The sequence below is a fragment of the Opisthorchis viverrini genome (genome assembly GCF_000715545.1).
Source record: "Opisthorchis viverrini unplaced genomic scaffold opera_v5_21, whole genome shotgun sequence".
In the NCBI taxonomy this organism is placed as follows: domain Eukaryota; kingdom Metazoa; phylum Platyhelminthes; class Trematoda; order Opisthorchiida; family Opisthorchiidae; genus Opisthorchis; species Opisthorchis viverrini.
The window spans coordinates 2,169,619-2,197,205 of record NW_008751677.1 but is presented as its reverse complement, the minus strand read 5'-3'; the positions used below and the strand labels follow the sequence as shown (position 1 = coordinate 2,197,205).

General features: G+C 40.7%; 1 protein-coding gene across 1 annotated transcript in view; it reads right to left on the bottom strand.

Moving 5' to 3' along the window:
- T265_01912 (hypothetical protein) overlaps positions 1 to 24,436 on the bottom strand; it is a gene marked incomplete at both ends in the record, with an annotated part of 84,180 nt that extends 59,744 nt beyond the window's left edge. Inside the window, 4 exons of the mRNA XM_009166038.1 lie at positions 7,755 to 8,383; positions 9,987 to 10,029; positions 12,310 to 12,430; positions 24,374 to 24,436. Of these exons, the coding sequence (XP_009164302.1) occupies positions 7,755 to 8,383; positions 9,987 to 10,029; positions 12,310 to 12,430; positions 24,374 to 24,436 (856 nt within the window). The remainder of the gene's footprint in view (positions 1 to 7,754; positions 8,384 to 9,986; positions 10,030 to 12,309; positions 12,431 to 24,373) is intronic.
- Positions 24,437 to 27,587: the final 3,151 nt, after the last annotated feature.

The following is a 27,587-nucleotide window of genomic DNA, read 5'->3' as shown; positions in this document are numbered from 1 at the left end:
TCTTACTTGACGAGTGTTTGATAGAGAGGTACTGCCTTCAAACCAGTGAGGAAATTCTAAAGATTTGCTGGCGATTACACACATAAACTGCTTCTTTGGTTATCCCGAAAGAGTGTAGAAATGTTACCATTATTGATTCCCTCTTGTGAAATATCGTCGTTTAAAAGAGCTCAAAGGATCAACCTGCCGTGAGAAAACCTTTGGTTCTTGGCCCAACGCTACCTAGGCACTAGATAAATACCCTTTGTTAGCGTCTATATAATCCTTTTGCTATGAAGTTCGTAATTTTTTCTATACAGAATAATTCCACGTAAAGACTGACTACCACAGATTGATTAACATTTAGGAGGAATATCTTGAACATTTGAAACAACTGTTCAATCAAGGTACCCTGTGCCAAAATACTTAGAATATGAATTCCTTTGGCGGCCATTTCATTCTTTCATTCTCTCATTCATGTCATGATTACGGGATTTCGAACTTCTGAAAGCCGCAAATTGAGCTTTTTAGGCGAGAGTTTAATCGTCGAATGGAATACGACAGTTTTCGCAATGTATTACTTAATAGTTGTTAACTAAAGCTTTCTATGAATTTGAACCAGGTTGGTTGCGCTTGGTCTGTAGTCATGTGACATGGACGGGTGTATACAGTACGTCACATACGGTAAACAGTTTGGACAAAATCAATCCGTGTAAACTCGGCATAAGTTCCTGGCTGTCCCCGTGACCTTAGCGTTCCGTTAGACAACTGCAAGTGAGGCTTCACTTTGGCCTGGTCATTGCAATTAATCCAGGTTTGTTGGTATATACTGGTACGCATCATTCGAATAGACAAAGTGACCGTGTGATTGTGTGCTGGTTCAATAAACATTTGGACGGTCTGGCACCATCATGCACTCTGGAACCAGAGTAAATCCAGGCGATCTAATGGCGCCTTGTGTGAACATCACTTAGCCATAACCATCACTGAACACGCCACTATGTCCAAGCCGTGCGATTTAGTGAGCAGAAAGAGTAAATCTGTTATCTTTCCAACCACAGATTTGATACGCCGTTGGTCTCACGTTATAGTTACTAAACCTATACGTGTTCCAACGGTCACAGTGTACCTGATCTATGAACCTTAGATTACAACTGATAGATTCCGCTCGATATTTTATTCAAACAATTTGCTTTGGAAAGATCTCATTTCCGTCAAGAGAGCACCTGGACGGCACCATATGAGGAAAATTTCTGTGGGTCAGGTGAAAATTAAGAGAGCAACTCTCCAAAAAAACTAGAATTTAGCATCATCTAGCATCCTACTTGAGGCGATGAGAGTAAGTTTGGTTAACAGATCACCGGATACATAATTATATGGAAAATTAGCTATGCTTGAAAGCTGTGTTTGTTCCTAGCGTGCACCACTCATTAACTCATCTTGAATGATGCGTTTACTCAGCTTAATTTATTTAGGAAAGGAACACCGGCCACATAAGTGCCAGATAGCTCTCTTTGTGTAACCGCTGCTACTGCCCTTCTGGAAGACAAATCATCTGAAACTCCACTAAGAAAACTTCCTAGTTATGAGATGACTGGTGTCTCCTCCGTACGCGAAATTGCGGTAGTAGTATCCTTCCAATTTTATATCAGAATCACAGTACTCTGTTCAAAAAGGCAGACAAATTAGATACTTTAATCCGCATTTAACATAAATCATCCAATAAAAGTCTCGGAACCACTGGAAATATCACTCTGACGAACAGTTTTAAAAAGACTAAAAATCGAGAACGAAGCCCCAAAACGTTTTTTTAGAATTAATCGCTGCCGAATGTGAGTAACAAAAGTGGAAGCGTTTACAGGACTATATCAGAATAAATGCCTTTTGAGTATCTGAGGCAAAAAGTGACTTAAATTTTCACGGATAGCACAATGCTAGATACTTAGCCCAGTTTTAATCATCCATTCGTAGTTTGTGCACCATACGGAATGTCACCTACACATGATTTGTGGAAAGTGTACTGTGGATCCTGGACACTGATTCCTGACTTTTCCGGTGTCCAGTGCACATCAAAGTCTCAGGCACAGATGCCAATGCATCACGCCACAATCATCTAAATTTCAGATTAGTAATGAACCACTACAATACGATGTATCAACACGGAACAACCCAGCTGTAAAACACTGTTGTATTTCTTAAGGAACTGCATTCAGATATCTCGCGGATGGTACAACATCGAATGTTTCAAGAAGCCTAATTCTCCCTGAAAGTTACACGCCTTATAACATTATGCGTGCCTAGCGTTGCACAGGCAAGTGACCAGTGCCAGGGTGCTAATTGAATGACAGAAGTGTAGCGACGGCCCACTGACTGAGAAGCAATCAAGCCTCAGAAAGATCCACTTTGTCTCTGCCCGGGATTACTCAGTAGCCATATCAAGAGTTCATTTTGTGAGTGGCCACCGACATACTGTGTTTGTGTTTGAGTTCCTCTGCATCTATAGGTCTGAGATATTGGGGCTTCTGAGTGGAGACACAGGAGTTCAGACCTAGCCAACACATTCTCTTAGTAAATATTCAATGTGCCCACAAAGCCTGCTAAGTAGGAATGGACGAGCAATAATTGGCCCTCCCAAACAGGCCCGTCACTATTAACATGGATGATCAATAAAAATGAAATTTATTTACCCGACGGTACTGGTAAACTTGCTGAAATCTCTTCAACGGCAGACAACCTCCTTCTCTCTTCTTTAGGCTTATCAGTTGTTCTCAACCTTTTGTTGCTTACAAACAAAGTCCACCCAATAAGTGAGGTATATATATTCGAAAACTATATCGGCTTTAACGGCAATCCCAAATAACACAGATGAATCTCTCGTTCACGATGCTTCATGTTTCAGTTTCTCCGATGGATGTACAAAATACAGCGCAGTTGGTTTTAAGTGGAACAAAAAACTAACGAAAAACTCTAAGTCTGCGTCTGTCAGATGAACCAGGAGCAAAAAGAAATTGGCCACAGATCCGCCAATAGTGCGCTACATCCTGAGAATATACTACGATTTCTGGAATATAATATCACAAACTAGACCAAAGGAAGATGTAGTTGGATTCAATTGCTCCTCTCGTTAAAAATAAGTTAGTTTTACCAGATTTCGCGATTACCTGCTTTCTCCGTGGGTAGAGTGTTATTCTAGGGCGAGAACAAACACTTGAACAATATGGATAGTGTGCGGATCACAAAATCTCAGCTCTACAGTGTACGGCTAGGAAGGATGAAACCATTCACCTTAGAATAGTGAAACATCTAATAAGTTCTTGGTGTCTGTGCCAGATAAATTTCAATGCCCGACGAACATTGTAGAGGAAGGTGCAGCAACTAATAGAAGCAATGTAGTAATTTTAGCTCACAGCGATCATTAGTTGGTTTATAAGGATTAAACAAATATGTTACGAGGCAACTGCAATATCTACCGAAAGAATACGTCATTGAAAATAACTAATACAGTTAGGAGTTTTGGCTTGGAGAGTGGTAGCAAACATTGCGCACGGCAGCCAAGACATCGAATTACAATAACCTAATCCACAATGGTCCAGCTCCACTGTAAAAAGTACCAAACTAATCAATTTCGTTATGTGGACCACTTTCTTAGTGATATTTACAAAACCAGTGAGTTCAGTCTGTTTTTCAATGAAACAGTGCATCGTTCTTGTGCTAAAAGGTTGAAAAGTTCTAGCAGTTCCAACGCTCAGTGAAATAATTAGGCCTTCGGATGGATCTGTCGCCACGCGTGGAGTACGTTTGGCTTGGTCCGAATATCTCTCATTTATAGTCGTTGAAAAATATCTTTTCGTTAAACTGTGGATTTATTTGGCGAAATACACTGATTTGCAAACTAATTTGGTTTTGCGAGAGACTCACCTAGAATCCAGATGGATCTCTCAGTTTTGATGTTTCCAGGCAACAGAATGTGCTACATTCCCTCTTGTGAAATATCGTCGTTTAAAAGAGCTCAAAGGATCAACCTGCCGTGAGAAAACCTTTGGTTCTTGGCCCAACGCTACCTAGGCACTAGATAAATACCCTTTGTTAGCGTCTATATAATCCTTTTGCTATGAAGTTCGTAATTTTTTCTATACAGAATAATTCCACGTAAAGACTGACTACCACAGATTGATTAACATTTAGGAGGAATATCTTGAACATTTGAAACAACTGTTCAATCAAGGTACCCTGTGCCAAAATACTTAGAATATGAATTCCTTTGGCGGCCATTTCATTCTTTCATTCTCTCATTCATGTCATGATTACGGGATTTCGAACTTCTGAAAGCCGCAAATTGAGCTTTTTAGGCGAGAGTTTAATCGTCGAATGGAATACGACAGTTTTCGCAATGTATTACTTAATAGTTGTTAACTAAAGCTTTCTATGAATTTGAACCAGGTTGGTTGCGCTTGGTCTGTAGTCATGTGACATGGACGGGTGTATACAGTACGTCACATACGGTAAACAGTTTGGACAAAATCAATCCGTGTAAACTCGGCATAAGTTCCTGGCTGTCCCCGTGACCTTAGCGTTCCGTTAGACAACTGCAAGTGAGGCTTCACTTTGGCCTGGTCATTGCAATTAATCCAGGTTTGTTGGTATATACTGGTACGCATCATTCGAATAGACAAAGTGACCGTGTGATTGTGTGCTGGTTCAATAAACATTTGGACGGTCTGGCACCATCATGCACTCTGGAACCAGAGTAAATCCAGGCGATCTAATGGCGCCTTGTGTGAACATCACTTAGCCATAACCATCACTGAACACGCCACTATGTCCAAGCCGTGCGATTTAGTGAGCAGAAAGAGTAAATCTGTTATCTTTCCAACCACAGATTTGATACGCCGTTGGTCTCACGTTATAGTTACTAAACCTATACGTGTTCCAACGGTCACAGTGTACCTGATCTATGAACCTTAGATTACAACTGATAGATTCCGCTCGATATTTTATTCAAACAATTTGCTTTGGAAAGATCTCATTTCCGTCAAGAGAGCACCTGGACGGCACCATATGAGGAAAATTTCTGTGGGTCAGGTGAAAATTAAGAGAGCAACTCTCCAAAAAAACTAGAATTTAGCATCATCTAGCATCCTACTTGAGGCGATGAGAGTAAGTTTGGTTAACAGATCACCGGATACATAATTATATGGAAAATTAGCTATGCTTGAAAGCTGTGTTTGTTCCTAGCGTGCACCACTCATTAACTCATCTTGAATGATGCGTTTACTCAGCTTAATTTATTTAGGAAAGGAACACCGGCCACATAAGTGCCAGATAGCTCTCTTTGTGTAACCGCTGCTACTGCCCTTCTGGAAGACAAATCATCTGAAACTCCACTAAGAAAACTTCCTAGTTATGAGATGACTGGTGTCTCCTCCGTACGCGAAATTGCGGTAGTAGTATCCTTCCAATTTTATATCAGAATCACAGTACTCTTAGTAAATATTCAATGTGCCCACAAAGCCTGCTAAGTAGGAACGGACGAGCAATAATTGGCCCTCCCAAACAGGCCCGTCACTATTAACATGGATGATCAATAAAAATGAAATTTATTTACCCGACGGTACTGGTAAACTTGCTGAAATCTCTTCAACGGCAGACAACCTCCTTCTCTCTTCTTTAGGCTTATCAGTTGTTCTCAACCTTTTGTTGCTTACAAACAAAGTCCACCCAATAAGTGAGGTATATATATTCGAAAACTATATCGGCTTTAACGGCAATCCCAAATAACACAGATGAATCTCTCGTTCACGATGCTTCATGTTTCAGTTTCTCCGATGGATGTACAAAATACAGCGCAGTTGGTTTTAAGTGGAACAAAAAACTAACGAAAAACTCTAAGTCTGCGTCTGTCAGATGAACCAGGAGCAAAAAGAAATTGGCCACAGATCCGCCAATAGTGCGCTACATCCTGAGAATATACTACGATTTCTGGAATATAATATCACAAACTAGACCAAAGGAAGATGTAGTTGGATTCAATTGCTCCTCTCGTTAAAAATAAGTTAGTTTTACCAGATTTCGCGATTACCTGCTTTCTCCGTGGGTAGAGTGTTATTCTAGGGCGAGAACAAACACTTGAACAATATGGATAGTGTGCGGATCACAAAATCTCAGCTCTACAGTGTACGGCTAGGAAGGATGAAACCATTCACCTTAGAATAGTGAAACATCTAATAAGTTCTTGGTGTCTGTGCCAGATAAATTTCAATGCCCGACGAACATTGTAGAGGAAGGTGCAGCAACTAATAGAAGCAATGTAGTAATTTTAGCTCACAGCGATCATTAGTTGGTTTATAAGGATTAAACAAATATGTTACGAGGCAACTGCAATATCTACCGAAAGAATACGTCATTGAAAATAACTAATACAGTTAGGAGTTTTGGCTTGGAGAGTGGTAGCAAACATTGCGCACGGCAGCCAAGACATCGAATTACAATAACCTAATCCACAATGGTCCAGCTCCACTGTAAAAAGTACCAAACTAATCAATTTCGTTATGTGGACCACTTTCTTAGTGATATTTACAAAACCAGTGAGTTCAGTCTGTTTTTCAATGAAACAGTGCATCGTTCTTGTGCTAAAAGGTTGAAAAGTTCTAGCAGTTCCAACGCTCAGTGAAATAATTAGGCCTTCGGATGGATCTGTCGCCACGCGTGGAGTACGTTTGGCTTGGTCCGAATATCTCTCATTTATAGTCGTTGAAAAATATCTTTTAACTGTACTGTGGATTTATTTGGCGAAATACACTGATTTGCAAACTAATTTGGTTTTGCGAGAGACTCACCTAGAATCCAGATGGACAGTTTTGATTTGATGTTTCCAGGCAACAGAATGTGCTACATCAGACCATCTCATGTTTTAGTTGCTACAACATTCAAGATATCGTGATACATATATATTTATTTGTAATGCAGTATTCATGAGGTTGCTGGAAACTCCTCAGTTTGTTTCTCACACCTTTATGCATTACCTTACCAGGTGTTACTAGGACTGGTGCGTGGGCTGTTGATGACAAGCTGCTGAAAGTACATTCAAAAAAGCTTTAGTGAAGAGACAATCAACCCTCTTGAATGTATATTCCTCTAAAAGAATATCCCTTATTGATTTCTTGGCTGCGAAATTTGTTGGTCGGTTGCCATTAATTTTATCATTTTCAATAAGCACACGAAAATTAGGCCGATTATGTACAGTATACCCAGTCATCTAGTGCAGTTTCTTGAGTTTCCAACTTGATGGGCTGCTTACTCTTGTAGCAAAAAGTCGGTTGAAAAGATGTCGGTGTTTTGGAACTGCGCCATCAATGTTTGAACTAGACCTTGAGTTACGACCATCTGCTCAAATTTTCTTTCGCTATCTCACAAAAGATGAAATCAGAGCCGAAACAATTTTTTGCCTAGTCGTTCTGAACCACCATTCGGCCACAAAGAACAGAAGCTATGTCACCTTTACCATTATCAGCTTCCTTGAATCGGCGTGAATTGATAATGGTTTCATCAGTTTGCAGATCGAAACCATGTTCAAGGCTCAAAGGGAAACACAAATGCGCCGGTTTGTTGAAAGTTTGTACCCATTTATTGCACTCCTTTTCACAAAGCTGGGCCTCCATGACAAGTGATTTCGGCCGGACGACTGTTAACATGTATTTTTACTGTAGTCTTTGTGAACAGGCACGGTAGTTCAACAGAATCAACAACCTTAAAATAGTGGATTAAATGGAGCTAACCTTTGCTTATCTGTCGCTTCTGGTATGTTTCTGTAACATCAGCTGTTTGAACTTGAAAAACATTGTCAGTTGTAGGTGTGCTTTCCGTTGTGGTTACGAGACTGGACGCCGTTGTTCTGAATAAAGGTATAATCCTGGTAGGAGGGTATCCCCATAATTCCTGGGTGATTGGCATTGTGGCTGGCGACTGCGTACTTTGACTATATAGTGAGGACGTTGTTGGGACTTCAGATACAGAGGTGGCTTCTGTATAAGTTTCTTCGCGCTTGTCAGTTGTGGATGGTCCAGTAACTTTATCAGTTTGGATTTGAGTAATACGGTCGCCGTCCTCGATTTGTCCCCCGGAGAATTTGGTATCGGTTGACTCCGCAGAAGAGGCAGTGCTGCTTTCAACAGAGCTGTTAGGTGTGATATATAGGTCGGTTTCTGTAACCATTTCAACAAATTCGGTATGAGGGTGCAACTTTGACACCTTATCACCGAATTCAACTTCTTCTGACGATCTGTTAACCTCGGTGGGAATCATCAGGACGTCCAAAATTTGGTCGTTGGGGCCGGTGTCCTGTGGAATATTGATGTTCTCAGACTTAGCATATTCAAACGGATCCTCTGCTAGGAATTCCAGGATGCTAGTTTAAGCGGAGAAGGCAGTATAAAAGTGGTTGCGTTTAATTAGAAGAATGAGTAGAGATTAATTTTATCCTTCAGTCTAATGAGGTAAGCAAGTCTTAATTAGGGTTTGACAAGTGCACCTAATATTTGGCCAAACAGCAAAATATTGAGATAGTTTATTGGTTTTATATTTTCAACATTCAATGACCATTAGAGAAGGGGATGCATTGAACTTTCAGCAGTTTATGTGTTCGAAAATTCTGTTGAAAGTTCATAAAGTATTTTGGGGACTGGAATTTGAAGCTGTTTTACTCAGTCATTACCTTTGCATAAATTTGCATGAAGTAGCTGCTGTCTCATTAAATCGTCGTTCCACAGCTGGTAAACCGTTAAAATGTTCCATAGAGCAGACAGCTATTCACTTTCTGGGGACCTGGTAATTGTCATGCTACAGTGTATATATGACCAACTGCTTCAGTGGAGCTGTGACCAAGATTGCAAAAAGCAAAAGGCAGTTCGGAAGTTCTACCCTACCGAGTTGATCGGGTACGCTTTAGGAAGGCGGCGGTCTGTACTTTTATTCAAGAGAGAACGGGTATGGTGAAAGCGTCCGTATTAACATGCTTCTTGGGATTCGAAGACATCTGTTCTTAAGAAAAATTCATCTTTTTCAAGAAAATTCGGACTAAGTTTTCCTTCGAGCTTTTGGACCAGTTGTTCGAATATCAAATAAGACGACATACTGAAATCCAAGGTATGAGAACATCATTATCAGCTGTGAAATCCGCACACATGTACAGTGGTTGTAGCCGCTGATGATCTGAGGAGGTAGACGTAGATGGCCACGCAACGGAGGCGGTAGCTGCTGTGATCGGTGCATTAATACACGTGTGTGTCAGCGGATGTTTCGTCAAACCGATCGTGAGGCGTAGCTATGTATTTAAGGCGATAGCTTGGTACAATTGGGCGAACGACTGCGCGGGATATGGGGTAGTCCACTCCACAACATAAAAGCAAATATTCTTTGTCACAGACTCACTTTAAATGAAAATTTCTGCGATCCGTGCGTACACAAAAAGTGCTTGATGTAAATTTCTTTAAAGAAAGGACTCGCCAACGTACGGAGTGATGGCTACTAATATAGGGATGCATTTAGTGGTCTTCACATGATGTTATTTGGCCTAGTTGATTTAAGTGTTCGTTGCGACTTAGCTCACATTTTGAAGCTGCCTAATTTCAACGTTTGTTTCTGATAACATTCAGGAGGTACAAGTGTCCACAAACGTATTCTATAGCTATATGTCTGTATGGATGCAACATTGTGACAATGTTTCAGTCCTCTTAACACATTTAGTGAAAAAAATACTGTACAGCGTGACTACTGAAATCAGGCTAGCTACTAGCAAACAAGTGCGATGCGATTTCAAATTGTCACGCGATAGGTGGGGACAAAGTTGACCATAGTATTACAGCGTCCCACTACGATTAGGTGTCAGTCAAGAGTCACCAAAATGGTACAGTTACATAATTGTTTTTAGTCCAAATTTTGGGCTATTAATTTACTGAATAACCAAGAAATTGAAAATATATTTCAACACGTCCAGTTGGTATTTTCCTTACGTGTCATTTCCCAAAGGTGCCGCGCATAGCTGCGAACCGCCCTCTGTAAAGAGAGAGAAAAGGAAACATAAATATTTGCACCAAGCTCCCTTTTTTACCGGCGTTTTGGTGTTGCCCTGCTTTTCGTGATTTGTGCGCATCGTTTGAAAATATATGCTTTGAAAGTTTGAACACAGCGATGTCGCTCCGCCATATGCCCCGATGCAAAAACCGATTCCCAGCCCTCGTGTTTCATGGCGCATAAAAGACAAAGGCTTGATACGCCTAGAGTGTAGACTTTTCCACTAAATGCTATAGGCTTTAAAATAGTCACTGGTCTAATGGGAACCTTGTTCTGTTCACCAGTGAAAGAATTCCACTTGGTAAAGGAAGAATAGCATTTCGCTTTAATGCTTCCAGTCGAATCATGAGTTTTTTGTTTAAATCGACCGGTTACTTCCGTTGGATTGCTCAAAAGGACGCCAAATCTTCAAAAAGGCTTGTGAGTCACGAGCCAACGTTTTAGGAAAATATTCACATATAATAACATAACATAGTGTTATTCTAAAACGTGACTCAAGCACCCATGCGGGAGATGATTTCACGAGATTTCCCTAGTGATCAGCTAGAATCAGCTATCTTTTGTGTCACCCAAGATATTCAAAAGCATGATCAGCTTCAAATTAGAGCTGGACCCTTTGGTCCTTTGTGGATCACCAGATTATTGGAAAGACACTTCTTTTGAGGTTCCACAAAAATTGACCAGTTTCCACTACTTCAGTCGAAGTGCAGAGAGAAAGACGTTTATATGTCAATCGAATTTTCAAAACGAATAGAGTGAATGTGTAACATTTGTACTTCGCCTAAACAGTAGCGACGATATCGGTTTGCCACGAATCCTAGGACAAACTCCATGGGTTGTCTTGATGAAACACTTGGATAAACCAGAATTTGGCCACATTATCGAATGAAATCAAAAGCAGCTATTCTTATTTCATACATGAGTCGTGATATTTCTTGAAAGATGTACTTCACGAGCAAAGCATTTAATATGGCATTATGCTATGTTGACCTCCCGGTGATTTTGCCTAAGAACAAAATACATATTCCGGTGCTAGCTAGAATGGTACACTTTCATACCGTCAATCAGTGGAGTAAAACTGTCAGAGGAGTTGATCGTAAAAAGGTGCAAAAAAGTTTGTTTTACACCACATGTTCCATCGGACTAAGTCAACGCTGGCACCATAGATCCTTACCATGAACGCCTTAATCCATAGATCATTCTTTCAATACTTCAGCAAATTTAAAATAACGTTCATTGAAGAGTTCTGCAGTCTTTGGCTGACAGAATTTATCTGGCTCTTGATGAAGCAAACGAGGCATATATTGGAAGAAACGTCAAAAGAGTCAACACTTTCTTCCTACTCGGGAATATGTTGGCAGCTGGTGCTGCTCGTGCTCATTTGTAGTGCAAATGCGTTGCGCCTTGGTTTAGCGACTTAGCTCGATTATCGTAGCTGGGCAGATAGATCAACGGCCAGTTTACACCAGTAACCGCAACCCAACTTTAGCAGGGTTAGCTACACCCGCCTCTATAGCCACACTAACTCGAAATCTCGGAGCATAATATTCACAGGTTCCTCGAGGAACGTCGTGAAAGCACGAAATGGGCAACTGACTGCTCAAAAGCAGTAATATATTCACACAAATTAACCGTGCGTACTGAACTAAGCAGATGCTTCAAACGTCTTCAGGTCAGTGTAAGTAGTTCGGTAGTGAATAAAATACTATTCATTTGGCGATACCATCGAACACTGCTGGTTTTCTTCGGCCTAGAATCCGTAAGAATTCCTTGATTTGTGCAATAAAACTGCAAAAATTGTCGTTCATGCAGGAATTTTCACCGACCTTGTGTCACTTTAAACGCCCAACAGCGTTGCAGTCTATTTGCATGGCTATTCCTAATTATTCTTTAAAATTCGTTTTGATAAATAACCATTGGGTAATGTGAATCACAAGTGAACACAGAAGTAAGTCAAATAAAAACTTAAAACTATCTGCAAGCATTTTTCACAGTGCACCGTGTATTTAATTTGCTCGACTGATAAGTGAACCAAGTGCCTATACATGCAACACAATGTGGTCGGTGCACACATGCAGGGAGACGAAGTTGACGCATTCCTTGCATATAAAAAAAATAACGCGCTGATGGATTCTAGACCAAACGAGTTCTAAGTCGGAGAGTGTACGCATTAGTATACCATGCCTACCGGTTAAAAAAACTGGTAAATAAACAAATACCTGGTCACACTGATTCGCTCAGCGAGCATAGGATACAGCTCACCTTTACACGCTATGTTGCCCTCAGTAGTGTTTGTATAGTTCCTTGAACTTGGTTCTTCTCTCGATAAGTTGTTGTAAGACATCGTTGAAGCGTCCACCGAGACATCGTTTTTCGATGCAACCTACACGTATTCGTACAGAAAGACTGAAGGTCAGTTAGGGTTTAGATGTTCTCAAATCTTTTGTATAAACGGGCCAGTTATTGCAGGGACAACACAGTTTGTCAGAAATACAACACACATTAAAACACAACAGGTGTGACACACATCATCATCCAACGAAGCAAAAAATTTTAGTTTATTCCTAATAATTAATCGCGCCGGGGGTAATATGTTCGGACAGACCGATATCAAATATGCAATTAGTATAAACCCCCCTACTATAGGCCACCTGGGTAATCGTATAACTTGAGCGGGCACATAGTCCTTCAGACTCGGGGATAAATCCCGGGGGTCTAAATGCGCACCGCATTGATACATAGAGCATTGTTGTTGGCCAGAGTAATTCTACAGAATGTATATAATTAGTTCCTACAAATTTACACTGAGCTGATTATCTTTGAAATTTCATTCCTTTTTCTATCTTGAAACGCAATATACTACTGATGAAAGCGGAATAGATTTGAAACGCGTGACTTAGTACATGTCCGTTCTTGGGGTGCCAGATTTGCCCCACAACACAGTGAATATCGTAGACAGTGTTCTAGCCTTGTGAGGAGCACAGAACATTAAACTTTCCAAAGCCTGTCGCTCAACTATTGGTTAACAAACGTTGAATAATATTGAGCTATGTCGAGTAGTCCACTGTGTCGTACGTCGCATTCTTGCCGTGTCTCCCCGACTCATCTTTCAGCTTATCTAAGGAGCTGAAGTGCAGGAGTTATACGTGGTAGCTTGACAAATAGGGAAATCCGTAGAGTAGAATCGGTGAGCATTACCTGACGCTCTGCCTTAGGAGAATATTATCCTTATTTTTTGCAACTTACAATCACACCATTTCTGAGTTGCAATCATTTGAAAATCCCCTTATTTTGGGTGATAAATTTATAAACTCTCGAGTCAACCGGTTTATATATGTAAATACATTATAAACACATTTATTATATTATTATTAATTATTACTGTAAGTGATTAAATGTATTTATACTGAGATACTTTCCCAAATTCGATGAGTATACAATCACTGAACCCATTTTTAACAACACAGGTCGACAACAAACGTCCAACCGTTTCAAATTCACAAAGGATCACCACTACCAGGCAGTTAATGACGCATAAAATGTTCTTTCACTACTGTGAACGATAAGTTAGACAGCAGACGACGAAAAACGGATAAAGGATCAAGGTCACAAATTGTAATTTCATTTATTATGTCTTTGGCTGTCTAACTCTTACTTAGAGCTGTTTCTAACACACTAGTAATCACCGTTAAAAACTTTCCTACACGTGGCTTTGTGTGATAAAACAAGATGGTACCAGCCGACACTAGGTTGACAGGCGTGAGTTTCGGTAACAAGCGTTAACCAGTTGATGACGCTGGAAAGTTTTCGGCTGGTAGCTGGTTTTGGGTTAATTTTATGTACCGCTGTCAGTCTTTAATCTATGCTGCCCAAATTTATAGAAAAACAAAGCTGCTTAAACCTCCATCTGCATCGCTACCAACTTTTTCGGTCTGAGTGGCGGTTTACACTGAACCGTAATAGATGTTAGTTGCAAAGGGATCGTCTTTAAACGGAGTTTTCTGAGGATTTCATCATGGTATTTTTGATTTCGCTCCAAGATCACTTATTGCCTATGGCTTCCGTAATAATCGAAATTACACAACTACTAACCTGGTTACAGCAGGAGTAAAACACTAGAAAATCCCCTTCTTGTTGTTTACACATCATCATCACATTCCTCGGGCAGAGCACAGTGAAGAAATACCGCTGTGAGCGGTATTTTGCGATTGTTTTCCGATGTCAAAGGTGTACTTCTTTGAATTTTTAATTAACATCAAAATACATGGGTGTTGTTTGATGTCAGAGAGAGCAAAACAAGCAGATGACCTAACCATTGCTTTAAATCTCATCTTCACATAACTCGTGAAATCTCTTTGTCTAAGTAACTGCGTGGATGCCTAATGTATCGTTAGGTATTTGACAAGCACATTGAGTATCTGTCTCGTTCCTCCTAGTACAGCGCCAACACCTCTGGGTGGTGCTATGTGAAGATCTAGGAACGTCCATAAACGGGTGAATTCGGAATGAGGAAACATTCCGTCTGTGAATTACGCTTTTAGAATTGACGTCCCACCATTGGCCGAACGGACGATAACGAACACCTCAATTTGTCTCAATTTTTGAACTTCAGTTAGGGAAATTCAGAAAACCAAAACCACAGATAAATGACCCATAACCTGTGCAGGCACGGGTAAATTGTGTGTGTTACCGAACAGAGATTTGTGAAGCAGATATCTGTCAACGTTTATTGCAACAACAGGTAGAATCCCAATAACCAGACCATTTGAAATGTCACAGCCCTTGAAGGGTTTGACTCAAGAGCAAAGTGCATTGACACACGTTCAAACCTTTCCAACTTCTAATTATTTTGAAGGGATACAACGATATTTTGCAACCTTTGTTTACTCATCAAGGCTTGGAAGCCTCACAGATATTTTCACATAATGACACAACCGCAACCGACAGTGAATTCAGCTGCTTTCAGTGGTGGTTAACACCTACACATTCACACAATTTCCCAAAGTAAACTTCGGCGATACAAAGTTCACTTGTTCACCTCTTCAGAAGTCCCCAAATTTCGCTAACGATAGTATGAAATTCGCTGACTTTATTCAAAATTAAGTAGCCATTTCACTCTTTGGAGTATGATAAATGCCTTGGAAAATAATAAACGGAATCACTGCTCAGACTGCCAGGATAATTTACAACGCATATGGTCTTTGTTTGAACTCTCTCGCCTGGAACCCTCAACAGCCGGTCACCTGGTTTACAACACTCTATCTGTCTTCCAGGATTTGAAATCAGCACTAACGTATCTAAACTGACAATTTCTTCAGACTCTCAACGAACCGCCGAGAGCTCGAGTAGAGGGCAGTACTCACAACAACCCACTCAACTCGTATGGTGACGAAACGGTTGCAAGCCGATTGCCAAGCTCGGCGAACATATCAACAGCCACCTGATCAACAACCAGTAAGCACAACATTTGTCCAAGTAGTGTAATGATGATGACTAAAGCCTATCCTCACGATCTATCCTGAAACGTGGATTACGGGCGGACTAGGGTGTTTGAATGTTCAGATTATGCCTCACCGATAGCGTCTAGGTGCATGCAATAACGACCTTGAGATTCGTCAAAAAGCTACGCTAAGTCAACTAGTGTTTGGACGAAGCAGTCCAGCTGACCTTGAAAGAGGAAGCTATTTTCCCCAAAAGCGGGCCGCCTGGGCTGAGAAGCTACTCATTCCTTCCGCGCGGATAGTTCAGATGTTCTGACAATAAGTATTCCTCGAAAAGGATCAGCAACTCGTGGTGATAAACTGAATTCAATTAGTAGTTAGTAACTCTGGCACCCCAAAAGACTGAGGTTTTTCGAATTGAACAATTCTACGGTAAAGCATCCATGCTAATACTCCTGTGTATACACTACACAGCTTCATTCTGTGTTTCCGCTTGAGGCGTATTAGTTTTTAGACAAAATATAACAAATGTGCCGAATACAGATTGGTCTGCCTCAGTTTATTTGTGGCACACGAGTACCGACCTAAAGTATAGACACTGGTGAAATTTTGCTGGAGTTGACCTAACGATAAAGCCATGAATTTAAGTGATACACCTTCAAATCTGTCGGAAAATAAAACAAACGCAGCCGAAGGAAACCGGGCTATGAATTGTGGGGCGCTGAAGGCCAGTGGTCTAGACAAATGCTGTTGAAGGACTGTTGTAAAATGTCATTTCAGACAACACAACTGGTATGTTAACAAAACATTTTTGGTGAGATAGTATACCTGTCTCCTGAATCGAAATGCCTCTAAACATTCGTTCATGTTACTAACGTCACTATCATAGGAAAACAAAACAAGGCGCTTAGAAAACCTATCATCTTTCATTTAACACAGTAGGCTCACATTATTCCGAACTGACCACATGGCATTGTTCAAAACTGTGTCACATAGCACCCGGCTAAGCCTTCTGGACTTGAGGTAGACAGTTTAATATAGAGGCATATTTTTGTGTAGTATGGTATAGCATGGTGAATTAGTAAATCAACAGTAAATTAAACTGACTACTAGCGATATCCCCTCAAAGTTTTATGTTTGCGCTGTTAACTATCGGAAGTCTGATTGGATTTCATCAACATAGAGATATCTGTGATTAATGTATGCCTTTTCAATCCGCATTGACTTTTATCCTTCATCGTGTGACAGAAAATGTCATCCCGATTGAGTCACGTGACCATACCTAACGGCAACATAGCATCAGGAATAACGCGATTGAAATGCATGCTTTAATTTATCATAGGATCTCATGTTCAGCTGGATTTGCTAGCTTTCGAGTTCAGCTACTCCCCTATTTTTTCTAATCAGTCAGATATTCCATTTCCCAAATTTTGTGAGTCGTTACAATAAGGAGCAATATTCATGCATGCGTTCGATGCAAAGATAATCTGGACATTCTTGTTGCTATTACCATGAACATTTTAGCCAGAACACTGTTATAATACCTCATTCAAATGATCTTAGTCTCGAAAGACTTTTTTACAACCTCAAAAATTCTGAAGGAAGCCAACGTTGATGAAAACCTACTCCTTTAGAACTTATCATGGTCAGGTTCTTTGGTGGTACAATGTCGAACACTCAAGTCAATCACATTAGGCATAGTTAGAGTAGCGCATAAACAAACGTAAAAATTTTGCAATTCAGCTTGCAAACCAAAGGCGAAAATCTCAAGAACGACCCTGACTCTGTCGAACCAACAAAGCCTCAACTCAGATTAGTAAACGACGTGTCATATACATTACAATGGTTAGAAAGACGGAACAAAACATATCTAGTAATAGATTATTTATTGGCTGGCGATAGAGGAGGCTTTTTTAATCAGGAACAGAGGAAAGGTCGTTGCATCACTTAATACTGTTCTTGGTGCTTCTCTGTCCACATATATAGTCTCATTCTAGCTGTTCTCAAATGGACTTCACCACCTGCATATAGTCATTTTCAGCCATTCTAAGGAAGAAAATTCGGATAATGGATGTATTCTTCAACATGTGCGATGCGGTATGAAAGTCAGCTCAACAGACTCACTTATGAGACGGAATGCACACGCGGTAGAAGCGACTTATAATACATCAAACAGCAGTGTAGGCCTAACGATCGCACAGACGGATTTCGAGAAAACATTTCAACTACTCGTCATAAGGTTTAAAACAGTGGTTGATAATCAAGTTTTCGATAGACGGCCTTGAGTGTGAGAGCTGTCGCATTTGCAGTGCAGAAGGAGAGACTAGACATTTTGTCTTCGGTATCAGTAGTTTTGTCAAAACACGGATGGGGATCATAGGATGTTACTGGACCAACATGGCGCGGCGAGTTGAATTACCTGATAACAAACCTATGCAGTACATTCATAATGCTTCGTGTGACTATAAAAGGTATCTGTTGTCCTCCAACTCATTGAACTACTTGCCTATGCGTGACCTATCAGAGTTCAAAGACGCAACACTGTTTTATATGGTCCCCACCAAAGTTAAGGTCTGTAGGTTATGCTACTTCCGGAAACAGGTGCGTGCTCTAACCAAGAAAATTTAATCTTGAGTATCTTGGGTATCAAGATACTGGGTTCCGCTTGATATGACCGCGAGAAGCCGTGCATGCCGTGCTCTCCTTCCCAATTTCATAAGTCATCAGTATAAAGTTAATAACAAATATCCCTCAGATAGCAGGTAATGGTGTACGTCACGTGAACGTTCATTCACCTGAGGAGCGAAAAATTGTGCAGATTCATGATATGTAAACTAAACTCCCTTATGTTATCGGGAGAACCCGACCCTTAAACTATTCAAACTGTCCTCTGTGTCTGGGTACCTTTTGTTCGGTTCTTGTTCGTTCTGCCATAACATCACCGGCCAATTTGCGAACGTATCAGTAGCGATCTAAGACAGGTTTTGTCTCAATAGATTAACAACGTTCAGCAAATTTTTGAGTTGCGGTAAAAAAACGTCATTGATGTCTCACCACTGGTGTGGCTACCATAGAAAACGGAAATCGACTACCGATCAAAGGCAAATAAACCTCGATTGAGGGCCTTCATTCGGGTAAATCTAGGACCCTTATTCGTAGAATATTTTCAATACATGATGCTACAGTTTGTGTTACTTGAAAATACGGCCTTCCAACATGCAACAAGCACCCGAAATTCGTAGCGTTTTTGTGGAGGAACAATTTCACATATTTGTTAAGTGCTTACATTCAAAACGCCAACTGCAGAGAGCCACATGTAGATTCTTCAATATCTAATCAAACGGAGACAAGAGGATAATGAACAAATTTCTTGAGATTCAATCTTGCTCAAATTGGTACCAATACTTTTTTTTGAGGCAATGATACACTGGCCAGCCGAATCCCGGCTGAATCTCTAAATCATCTAAAATTTGCTGTAAAAAGGCCACAGGATGTTCCAGGTGGGACGATTTCCAAGATATCGCGGTACATTGTCTAGACAGAACGCATTCGTGAAAATGTTATTCAAACCGCTTCGGCAACTCAGACCGGCTTTGACCTTCCCGAGGTTCGTCAGTTAGACGCAATAGACAAGTTTCCTCAAGAGGATTTTGTGGTCTTTGTCACAAAATAGCTATCAATCATTCACCATTCTTTCAAACTTCCTTGACGCTTCATTTTCAGTCCAGCTGTAATCTTTTCTTTAGTTGGATTAAGGAGGATACACGGCCAGAAAGCTTTCCCAAAGCGCTTGAAAAACGGTGCTTCACGAACTAACATTTCGAAGAATCGGCTGTCACGATGACCAGGCTGTAACCGTAAGTCAGACATGAATACGTGTTAAAATGAGGAAGGGCTGCTGGACATGTAGGTGACCAGTTCCACTCAGACAAAGACCAGTCCGCTCAAGATAGATGCAGTCGCCTCTGGAACTCGGTAAATGTCTGGGATGGTTGCTACTATCTGTTTATATACAGGAGTGAGCTTCGTTGTCCGTCACTCTTTGGATTTTTTATGAGGCAGTATTACAAGTGGTGGCTGACGGTCGGCGACAACAGATTTATGTCTCAACCAAGCTGCGCATCATAAACATTATTAAAGCTGATGACGTGAAACGATAGTGATGATGGTCAGCAAACCTCAGAAGGTCCTAGTTTGCGGAAGAGCCTCTCCTGCTGTATGAAGCCAGATTTCGCCAATGATTCGATATCTAACCACAGCTAGCTTACAACTAGTCAGATTTTATCATAATTTTAAGTACTTACATCTGAATAGCTGGAGACTTTAACCTCTGCGAAGCTTTGTGCTGATTAGGTTCATATAAGTGAATAATCAATACATAAGCTACTATCACTTACGACAGTTGCCAGATAGAACGTTGTCCACCCTTCGTCATACCAAAGAAACGTTTGATTGCATTCAAACCCCTTTCAAAATCCGCATATTGGTCCACCAACGAAGTAGCGGTTAAAAGCCATGAGTTAATCGCCAGGAATAACTTTACTAGTTACGCACGAGTGTGTCAATTATCCGTAAAATCTTTTTGGATAAAAGGCACACCTAAGAGATATGCGAATAAACATCCTGAGAAGTTGGTGTTTTAGAATTTCGTGCTTCTAATTAACTGCGTCCAAATAAGGACACTTTTGTAACCAAAACTCACTCACCAGTAACACCACATTGTCCACATTTTCTGAGACCATACGGCTAAAACCAACATCCGGTAATTCTCCAATGCACAGATCTCAACATTTAGTTCCGACACACTGAAAACCAGCGGTTCTTATAAGGACACCTACGTCCTATGGCCTAATGCGAGAATCCTGATTCACTTATTCTTGCGTCAGCCTGCAACTTTGATACAGAAGAAAATTTACACAACTTATATTGATAAGAATCTTGCTTCTAATACGCACCAAGTTGTGTGCACGCAGGTGATCAAAATATCTCCCAAAGCAGGGTATACCATTCAACCTCAGTTAGCACGATTCTCCGAGCGGCTACACAGTCCCGAAAAGTCTGAAAAGTGTGAAGTAAATTGTAATGTGCCTGGGTCTCCATTAGAATTCTCCGAGAGTTTCAACTGCTTTTCAGGTGAGACTCGGATTGGAGAGTCCCCAAACCGGGTTTAGAGGATGAGATGAGGCAACCAGCAGTTCGTGCTCGTTGGCCAAGCCATTTGCAGGAGGTGTTGGTGATTGCTGGGGTGTGCAAAGTGGGGCCGACAGTCGACTTGGATCACTGCCATAACCGTCAGAGCCATCGCGACTCATGCGTTCTCCTCCACAGTTTTTTCTGCGATTCTTGGTGTGATCGGAACCTGTCATATCTGCATCATCGCAGACATTAATGTACGGTGCGTCGATCAACTTCCCCGTTGTTTCACCTGAAAAAATAACGAAACAAGTAGTTGGAAAAATGTTAACTGTTGGTTTTTGTTGTCGGGATGTGAAAGTAATTAGGAACAACTTTCGATAACGAAGAAGAGGACGGAAAGACGAAACCGGTCGTGGGCTGTCGACGAATTATCAGCAATCTTATGAGTAGTGTATTACAAATATACATATATCGCGATATCTCGAACATCGTAGCGACTGAAACATGAGGTGGCCTAGTGAAGCACAATCAGTTGCCAGGACACATCAAAACCGAGAGATTCAGCTGGATTCCAGGTGAGTGTCTCGAAAAAACAAATTAGTTTGCAAATGAGTCTATATTCGCTAGAATTCCCTTCATTTATACTTCCGTTTCCTATTTCGTTCAACGTAGAGTGCAACTTTTCGTGTGACAATTCATGATGTAGCCGAAACCGCTTACCAAACCGACTTGAAATGGTGCTTCAAAACGTCGGGGTTGATTTTTCCTGCCATTGTATCATGTGTTTAATTCTTTTACCAGTTTAACTAATAAGAAACGTATATGCAACAACAACAACAGCCCCACCACCACCATTTGGCAGAAGACAATTGGAAATAAACAAATTTTAATATCGATTGATATAAGTGACATGAACTTCTTTATCTCACAACCCCCTCCCACTGCACGGGTGATACAAATTTTTCTTCCATCGGAAGTTTTGATTAACCATGCTAATGAAGATAACAGTTCTTGAAGATCTGTTGCGCCCGAATTTGAGTGTGAAGGCCATATGTTGTGTTTAGCACCGCTGAAGTATATCTGAATGAAATGTCCATGAAACTGGACAGTGAGTCTCATAAAACTAAGCAAGAGCCGTACCGCTTCATCTCTCAACTCACCGGAATACACTGTCTGCTTCTTTGTAATAGAACATGATATTCCTTGCCTCATAAAGTGTAAACCTATGAGATATCCGGTCGGGCTCGGTGAACGAATTTGTGACAGGAAACAACTCACAACTCGAGTTGATGTTGAATTTAAAGCATGCTTTACATCTACGTTTTCAAATTTCATCAGGGAGCTTGTGAAAAGGTCGCGAAACACATTATGTGAGCTTAAAACCAAGTGACCAAAAGTAGCCGCTGAAAGCCCTTCAGGTGTATTAGGGCCTAGTGTTGTTTCTATAGTTTTGTTGCGTTTATTACGCATTTCTGGTCAACCCCCCTCTCTGTTCGCTGAAATCATTTTCCTCTAAATCATGCATTTTCTCACCTTAGGATGCTTATCAGCACGACATATCGATTCTTTTCTCCATCAGCAAATTTTTAGTGACAAAAAAATTGAGAGTCCCAACTTTGTGTCTCAAAGTGTATTTTAAGGCCGTCCTTTGACCGCCAAGTTGTAGCCCTGAAGAACAAATTAGGCATAGCTTAATTGGAGAGGAGTTTCACAATATGTGACCGCAGGTTTCTACGCAGCTGGAGAAGAAATTAGCAAAATGTACAACAGAGACATAGAAGCACCCAGTCAGCGTCGGAATTCAAAACGAGGTAAAAAAAGACTTTGACTGTTTTATGACTGTTGTTTATGATTAACGGCGGGAAAAATTCCTATTCAGGTTCATCGTCTCCAATACCTTCGTTGCGTTCAGCAATCCTTGCCTTTCAGTGACTGGAAGGAGAATTCGTGAAGCATGGATGTTTGACAATAGTCGGACTTGCAGAAGTGAATTTTGGTGAATCATTTAATTCTTTCGATGGTCGAAGAGTTCCATGAGCTAGGTAATTTTTATCACGTAACCTGCCAAGCTTGGCAGCGAACATTTAAGCCGCAAATCCGTTGTAATTAGTGTTTCTTTACCGAAAGGTTTTACGATACACCCTACAGTGATAGTATGGCGCAGATTTTTAATGGCTTTCCAAAACTACGTATAAAACAGATGAAAACTTGTTGAGAGTTAAGTAGTGTTATCTCTCTTTTGAGATTAAGAATGCAGGTGCTGCCCAAAGGATTCCAGTAACAATATCACCTGAGTTGCGCGTTTACTTGCAAACCGTTCCGGCGAAACTCAGGCTCGTTTGTGACGATATATGATGTGTCAATGTATTATACTTAGCCTAACTTTACTTATATCTTTCAAAGCCAACTGCATTTTTGAAGCCAAAGTTGTTTATCGAGTGTGCACTGAGATTTCCAGTCAAATTTATTTCCTATATATAAGTACACACAGATTCGACACAGAAGATCACTCAACGGTGGATACTAACGGAATCAAAAAGGGATCAATCTGGATAATTCCTAGAAATTATTTCTAGAAATGATTTATGGTAAATGTTTGCATAATGTTTAAATTTTTATTAGGAAACACATCTTTTATAAGTTAAACCATCTATACTATTTCTCAGAAAGTAGCAAACAGAGTAGCTATTATAAATAGGTTAGAATTTCCACCTGCCACAAAAGCATTTCTTTTTAATAGTGTAGTCTCTGTGATGGCCGAAGTGCATGCATCCTAGGAAATATTCCCCATCGTGGGGTCATTTAAATAGGCCTTCAGTCGAAAAAGTATTTTTTGAGTAACTTAAAACACGACGAAGATCAAGCTTGTTTTTGTTCTTTAGAATATGTCTACATAGTACAAAATATGAAGTGGACTTCAGGTCTGATTTCAGGACCAATTCACCTAGTATACTATCACGGACTAGATGAGGAGATATTTGTGCTGCTCATTATTACGTAAAAGAAACACCCAGTTGTGATTTCTTTTGAGAGGCCAGGAGGCCCGTCAAATTGAAGACCACTCAACCCTTCTCCAAACAGACGCCACCAAGGTTCAACATGTCCATCAAACTAGTTCACCTCAAGAAGTGGAGTTTTTCACACATTGGAGCTCATAATTTCTACCCTGTGTGGATTTGAGAAAATCATGCAATAAAAGGGAGACCGAATATCCAAACTGACAGTCTGAGAATAAAACCTGAGGTTTGATGGTTTTTATACAGGGAGTTTAGGCCAGTCCTGTAGCATTATTCAAAGTGTACATTCAGTTGTAAATAAAAACGCTTCCATCCCATTCCACTTTTGATCAACTATGAAGCTGAAGCGATTTATTTATCGTGGCGAATGTTTCTATTACCGAAGTGGAGGGAAGCTCGTTTCACATGCCAAGTGAATTGTAACTGGATTGAGAAATTCTTGTTAGTTTGTTCGGGGTGACCGTCTTTCTCCGGTAGTACGCTATTATGCTTCATATTTTGTAATGCCAGATACATGTGGCATGGGCAGTCAGCTTCACCTGTCACTTACTGACGGTTATTATGGTCAGCGATATCTCAGCTGCCCGATCCTTTTCACTGAAGCCTATATAGGTTTGTTACAGAGAAAACAAATCTTAAGCCCACTGGTACCTAATGCCACTGTAGTTCGTGCCCTAGTACAATTCATTAAAGATGCAACAAAGAATGAGTAAAACGAAAAACATTACTTACAGGCCGTTCCAAAATTGAAAGAGTTAGGACGACCAGGAAGCCATAGAAAGCAGATTTATCCATAATTCCTTGCCAAAGTTCTCAGCACGTGTGTGCCGGGGTGTAGGTTACGGAATAAATAGGTGTCAAAAGTGCGTGAACAAGTGTAGCTGATACTTCCGTTAACGATTTCATTCAATGCGTCCTCAGATTGTGGTTAAGTAAACGATGACACTTGAGTGACAGTGCGGAAAGTATCTGACATGTTTTGTTTTAATGCGCTTATTAACAATAATTAGATCTTCAAGGTCACACATTAATTGAAATTGTTGTCTAATGTCGCCTAATTGATCTCGACTTTTCCCTCACCGTGCGTAAAACAAGATGTCCATATTTTATTTGACAGGGTTTCAGTGATGAAATTGTGAGTTACACGTTTTTTCCGCCAATATAAGAAGTAGATGTTGTTTTCGCTTGGCCATGGACAGTAGCTTTATTATTGGACGCTTTAGCCTTTTTGTATTTTTACAGCAGTGAAACAGTGAACCATCCACAACTTCAGTCTATTTTGCTCAACTTTTGTAGGCTCCAAAAACCGACATGGTAAGCCAGTTTTATATGTGCGTCCCCTGCGATTTTTTACATTTCCACCCGGGTCTCTGTACTCCAATAATATATTGTTTTGCTGCGTCTTAATTGTCCCAAGATCGGATAGAAAAACTATCACCTCAGCGTTACATTGGCCGGACACGCTCCGCCTTTTTCAAACCCACCCACAGTGTGAATTTTGACAGCTGTTCAACAGCTGCACATAGGGCACAGTTGGAGACAACGCCAAAGTTAGACCCACTATCAGACTGAAAGTCTTGAAAAATCATTACATTCGTTGAGCCACTTCTGCTCTTGTGCGGCTGTGTTCTGCAATCGAATACGGAATATTTTTCTGTCACTCAACAACCGCGTATCCGGATAGGTGCCTTGATAGCTATTTCAACCGCCGTAAAAAGTGCTAATTGTTATGCAAGTTATAGGACATGCCTTTCCTGATTTCCCTGATATAGATTTTGAAGAGAAAGTTTTTGAACAAATAAACTTATGAACTCACGCCCTTAAAATAAGGAGAAGTTTCTAAGTAACTCCTCAGTCTGTATCGAGTGCCGATCAAGTACCCAAGTTGATAAAGAAGGTTGTAGCCGCTCTCGAGATGATCACTAGCCAAATACGACTAATTCCGCCCATGTATGAGTGCAGCATCCGCCCCAAAAAGACGTCCAGACCGATCCGAAGAAGGCAGTATCTTCCTCTGCCGTTAGACCAACTAACCAAGGCAGCTCGTGAACATCCACGCCTGTCCTTACCGCCGGCACTGCGAAACACATACTCAGACCCATTGACATAACCTGCCGCGAAAGTTTCTGTATTTCTCATATGTTATAGTCGGCAGATAGGTCTTCTCCAACAAGAATCGTACACATTTCACACTCTACAGAAGCCAAATATTGTCTGTTCATTGCTGTAAATGCATTTGTACATGAGAATTTATTGAAACAGTCCATATCCCGGTTTCTGTCGGCTAATCGGTTGTTAACCCATAGCACCGCCCAACTCACTGTAGCCCGCTCTACTGCCTAACGTTAGTGGTCATTACTGTACCACACACATTATATTTGGAGTGAACTTTTAAAGGAGTGAATCGGCCTTTCAACAGGTCCTTCAAGGCCGTTTTCCAGTAAGCCCTGTCATCAGTCCACTTCAGTTGGTGCCGGAAAAGCGTTTTGCCATGAAGTATCCGGCATACGTTTGACGGCTGAAAACATCATGATGATATGTTTAGAGAGAGAGAGAGTTGGAGAAAGGGATCTGATGGGTTGAGTTGGTTCAGCGCAGATGGATCTAAAGGCTGGCATTTTAATACGCTGCCTGATCCACAAAAGCCATTATCTACATATAGCGGATGGATTTTTTGCTTTACTTTTGAGAGAGTTGGATATGCCTACGAAACATTTTTATTGTATGCAAGCTGATATTTAAGGTGCTTTTTGTGTCTGTCTTTCTGAACAAAGAAGTTTTGTCCTTCAGGCCTCTTTTACCAGTTATGTTTGGCTCATGAGGAATTGATCAACACTGTTTAAAAGTCAAATTTATTTCAGCCATCCACTTCTTATTTCTGCTTCAGACGCAATTATTTGGCTGTGTGAGAGTATAAATAATATTAACCTCCGTTGCAACATATGTTGAGGCTCCAAAGTGTCTCATGGATCAATTTCATACGTTATCTGTCAGTAGGCTTTATGAGAAGTTCAAGGTGTTACCACACACTAAGCATTGTGTGGCTCGTGGATCAACTGCAGTACTGAATACCATCAATGCATCCATAAGTCACGCACAGGAAATAAATTTAAACGTAACACTGTGTCTAACAAGCGGCCAAAAAGCTGAAGATCCAAACAATGGCTCCTTAATGACTAAATGAAGTGCAAAGGGAGTTGAATAGCCGGGTTACAGAATCAAACAAATGAGTTTGCTCCGGTGAACGCACGAGTTAAGTAGATCGCAACACGTTGTTATCCCCATAACCTGCATGCAAATAGTGAATACTCGAGAGGAAAGTTGAAAACATCTGTTAGTACTAGAAGAGACGTAATATCATTTGTGATGGGCCAACATTTCTAAAACTCTGGAGGTACTTGCCATCTAGTGGCCATGTGAGACTGTTAGTATCAGATACTTCCCACTGTGCCGTTTTACTTTAAGATGCATCATAATGCATCATTTAGACGCAGACTCTGCAATCATTGAATTTTAACTTGGTTTAGTCGGGTAGATAAATAGATGACTAATGCATGAGCTTGAATGTGGTCAATTCTGGTCACAGTCTTTAATCAGCAGCATTGCTTCACAAATTCAACAGCCATCTAAGGTTGAGTATCAGGGCCATTCTGACATGGAGATTGATAACTCATGGCCAGATTATTGCCTAACGTCAAAATTTTGGTGATCGTGTACTGGATGTCTTAACGCAGCCGCAGTTACCTCAGCTGTTGCCAGTGCAACACTGGGAGATAGATATGAAAAATAACCCCCACAATGATGTGAAGAGCTAAACAGCCACTTGTTTGGTTGGTAATAAATTTCCTATTGAGGTCATCTTACTTCCAACAGGAGGGTAGTGTAATATCACCTCTGTACAGTTTTACTTCAATAACTCGTGAGAAAGACCCGAATATAGATCGGA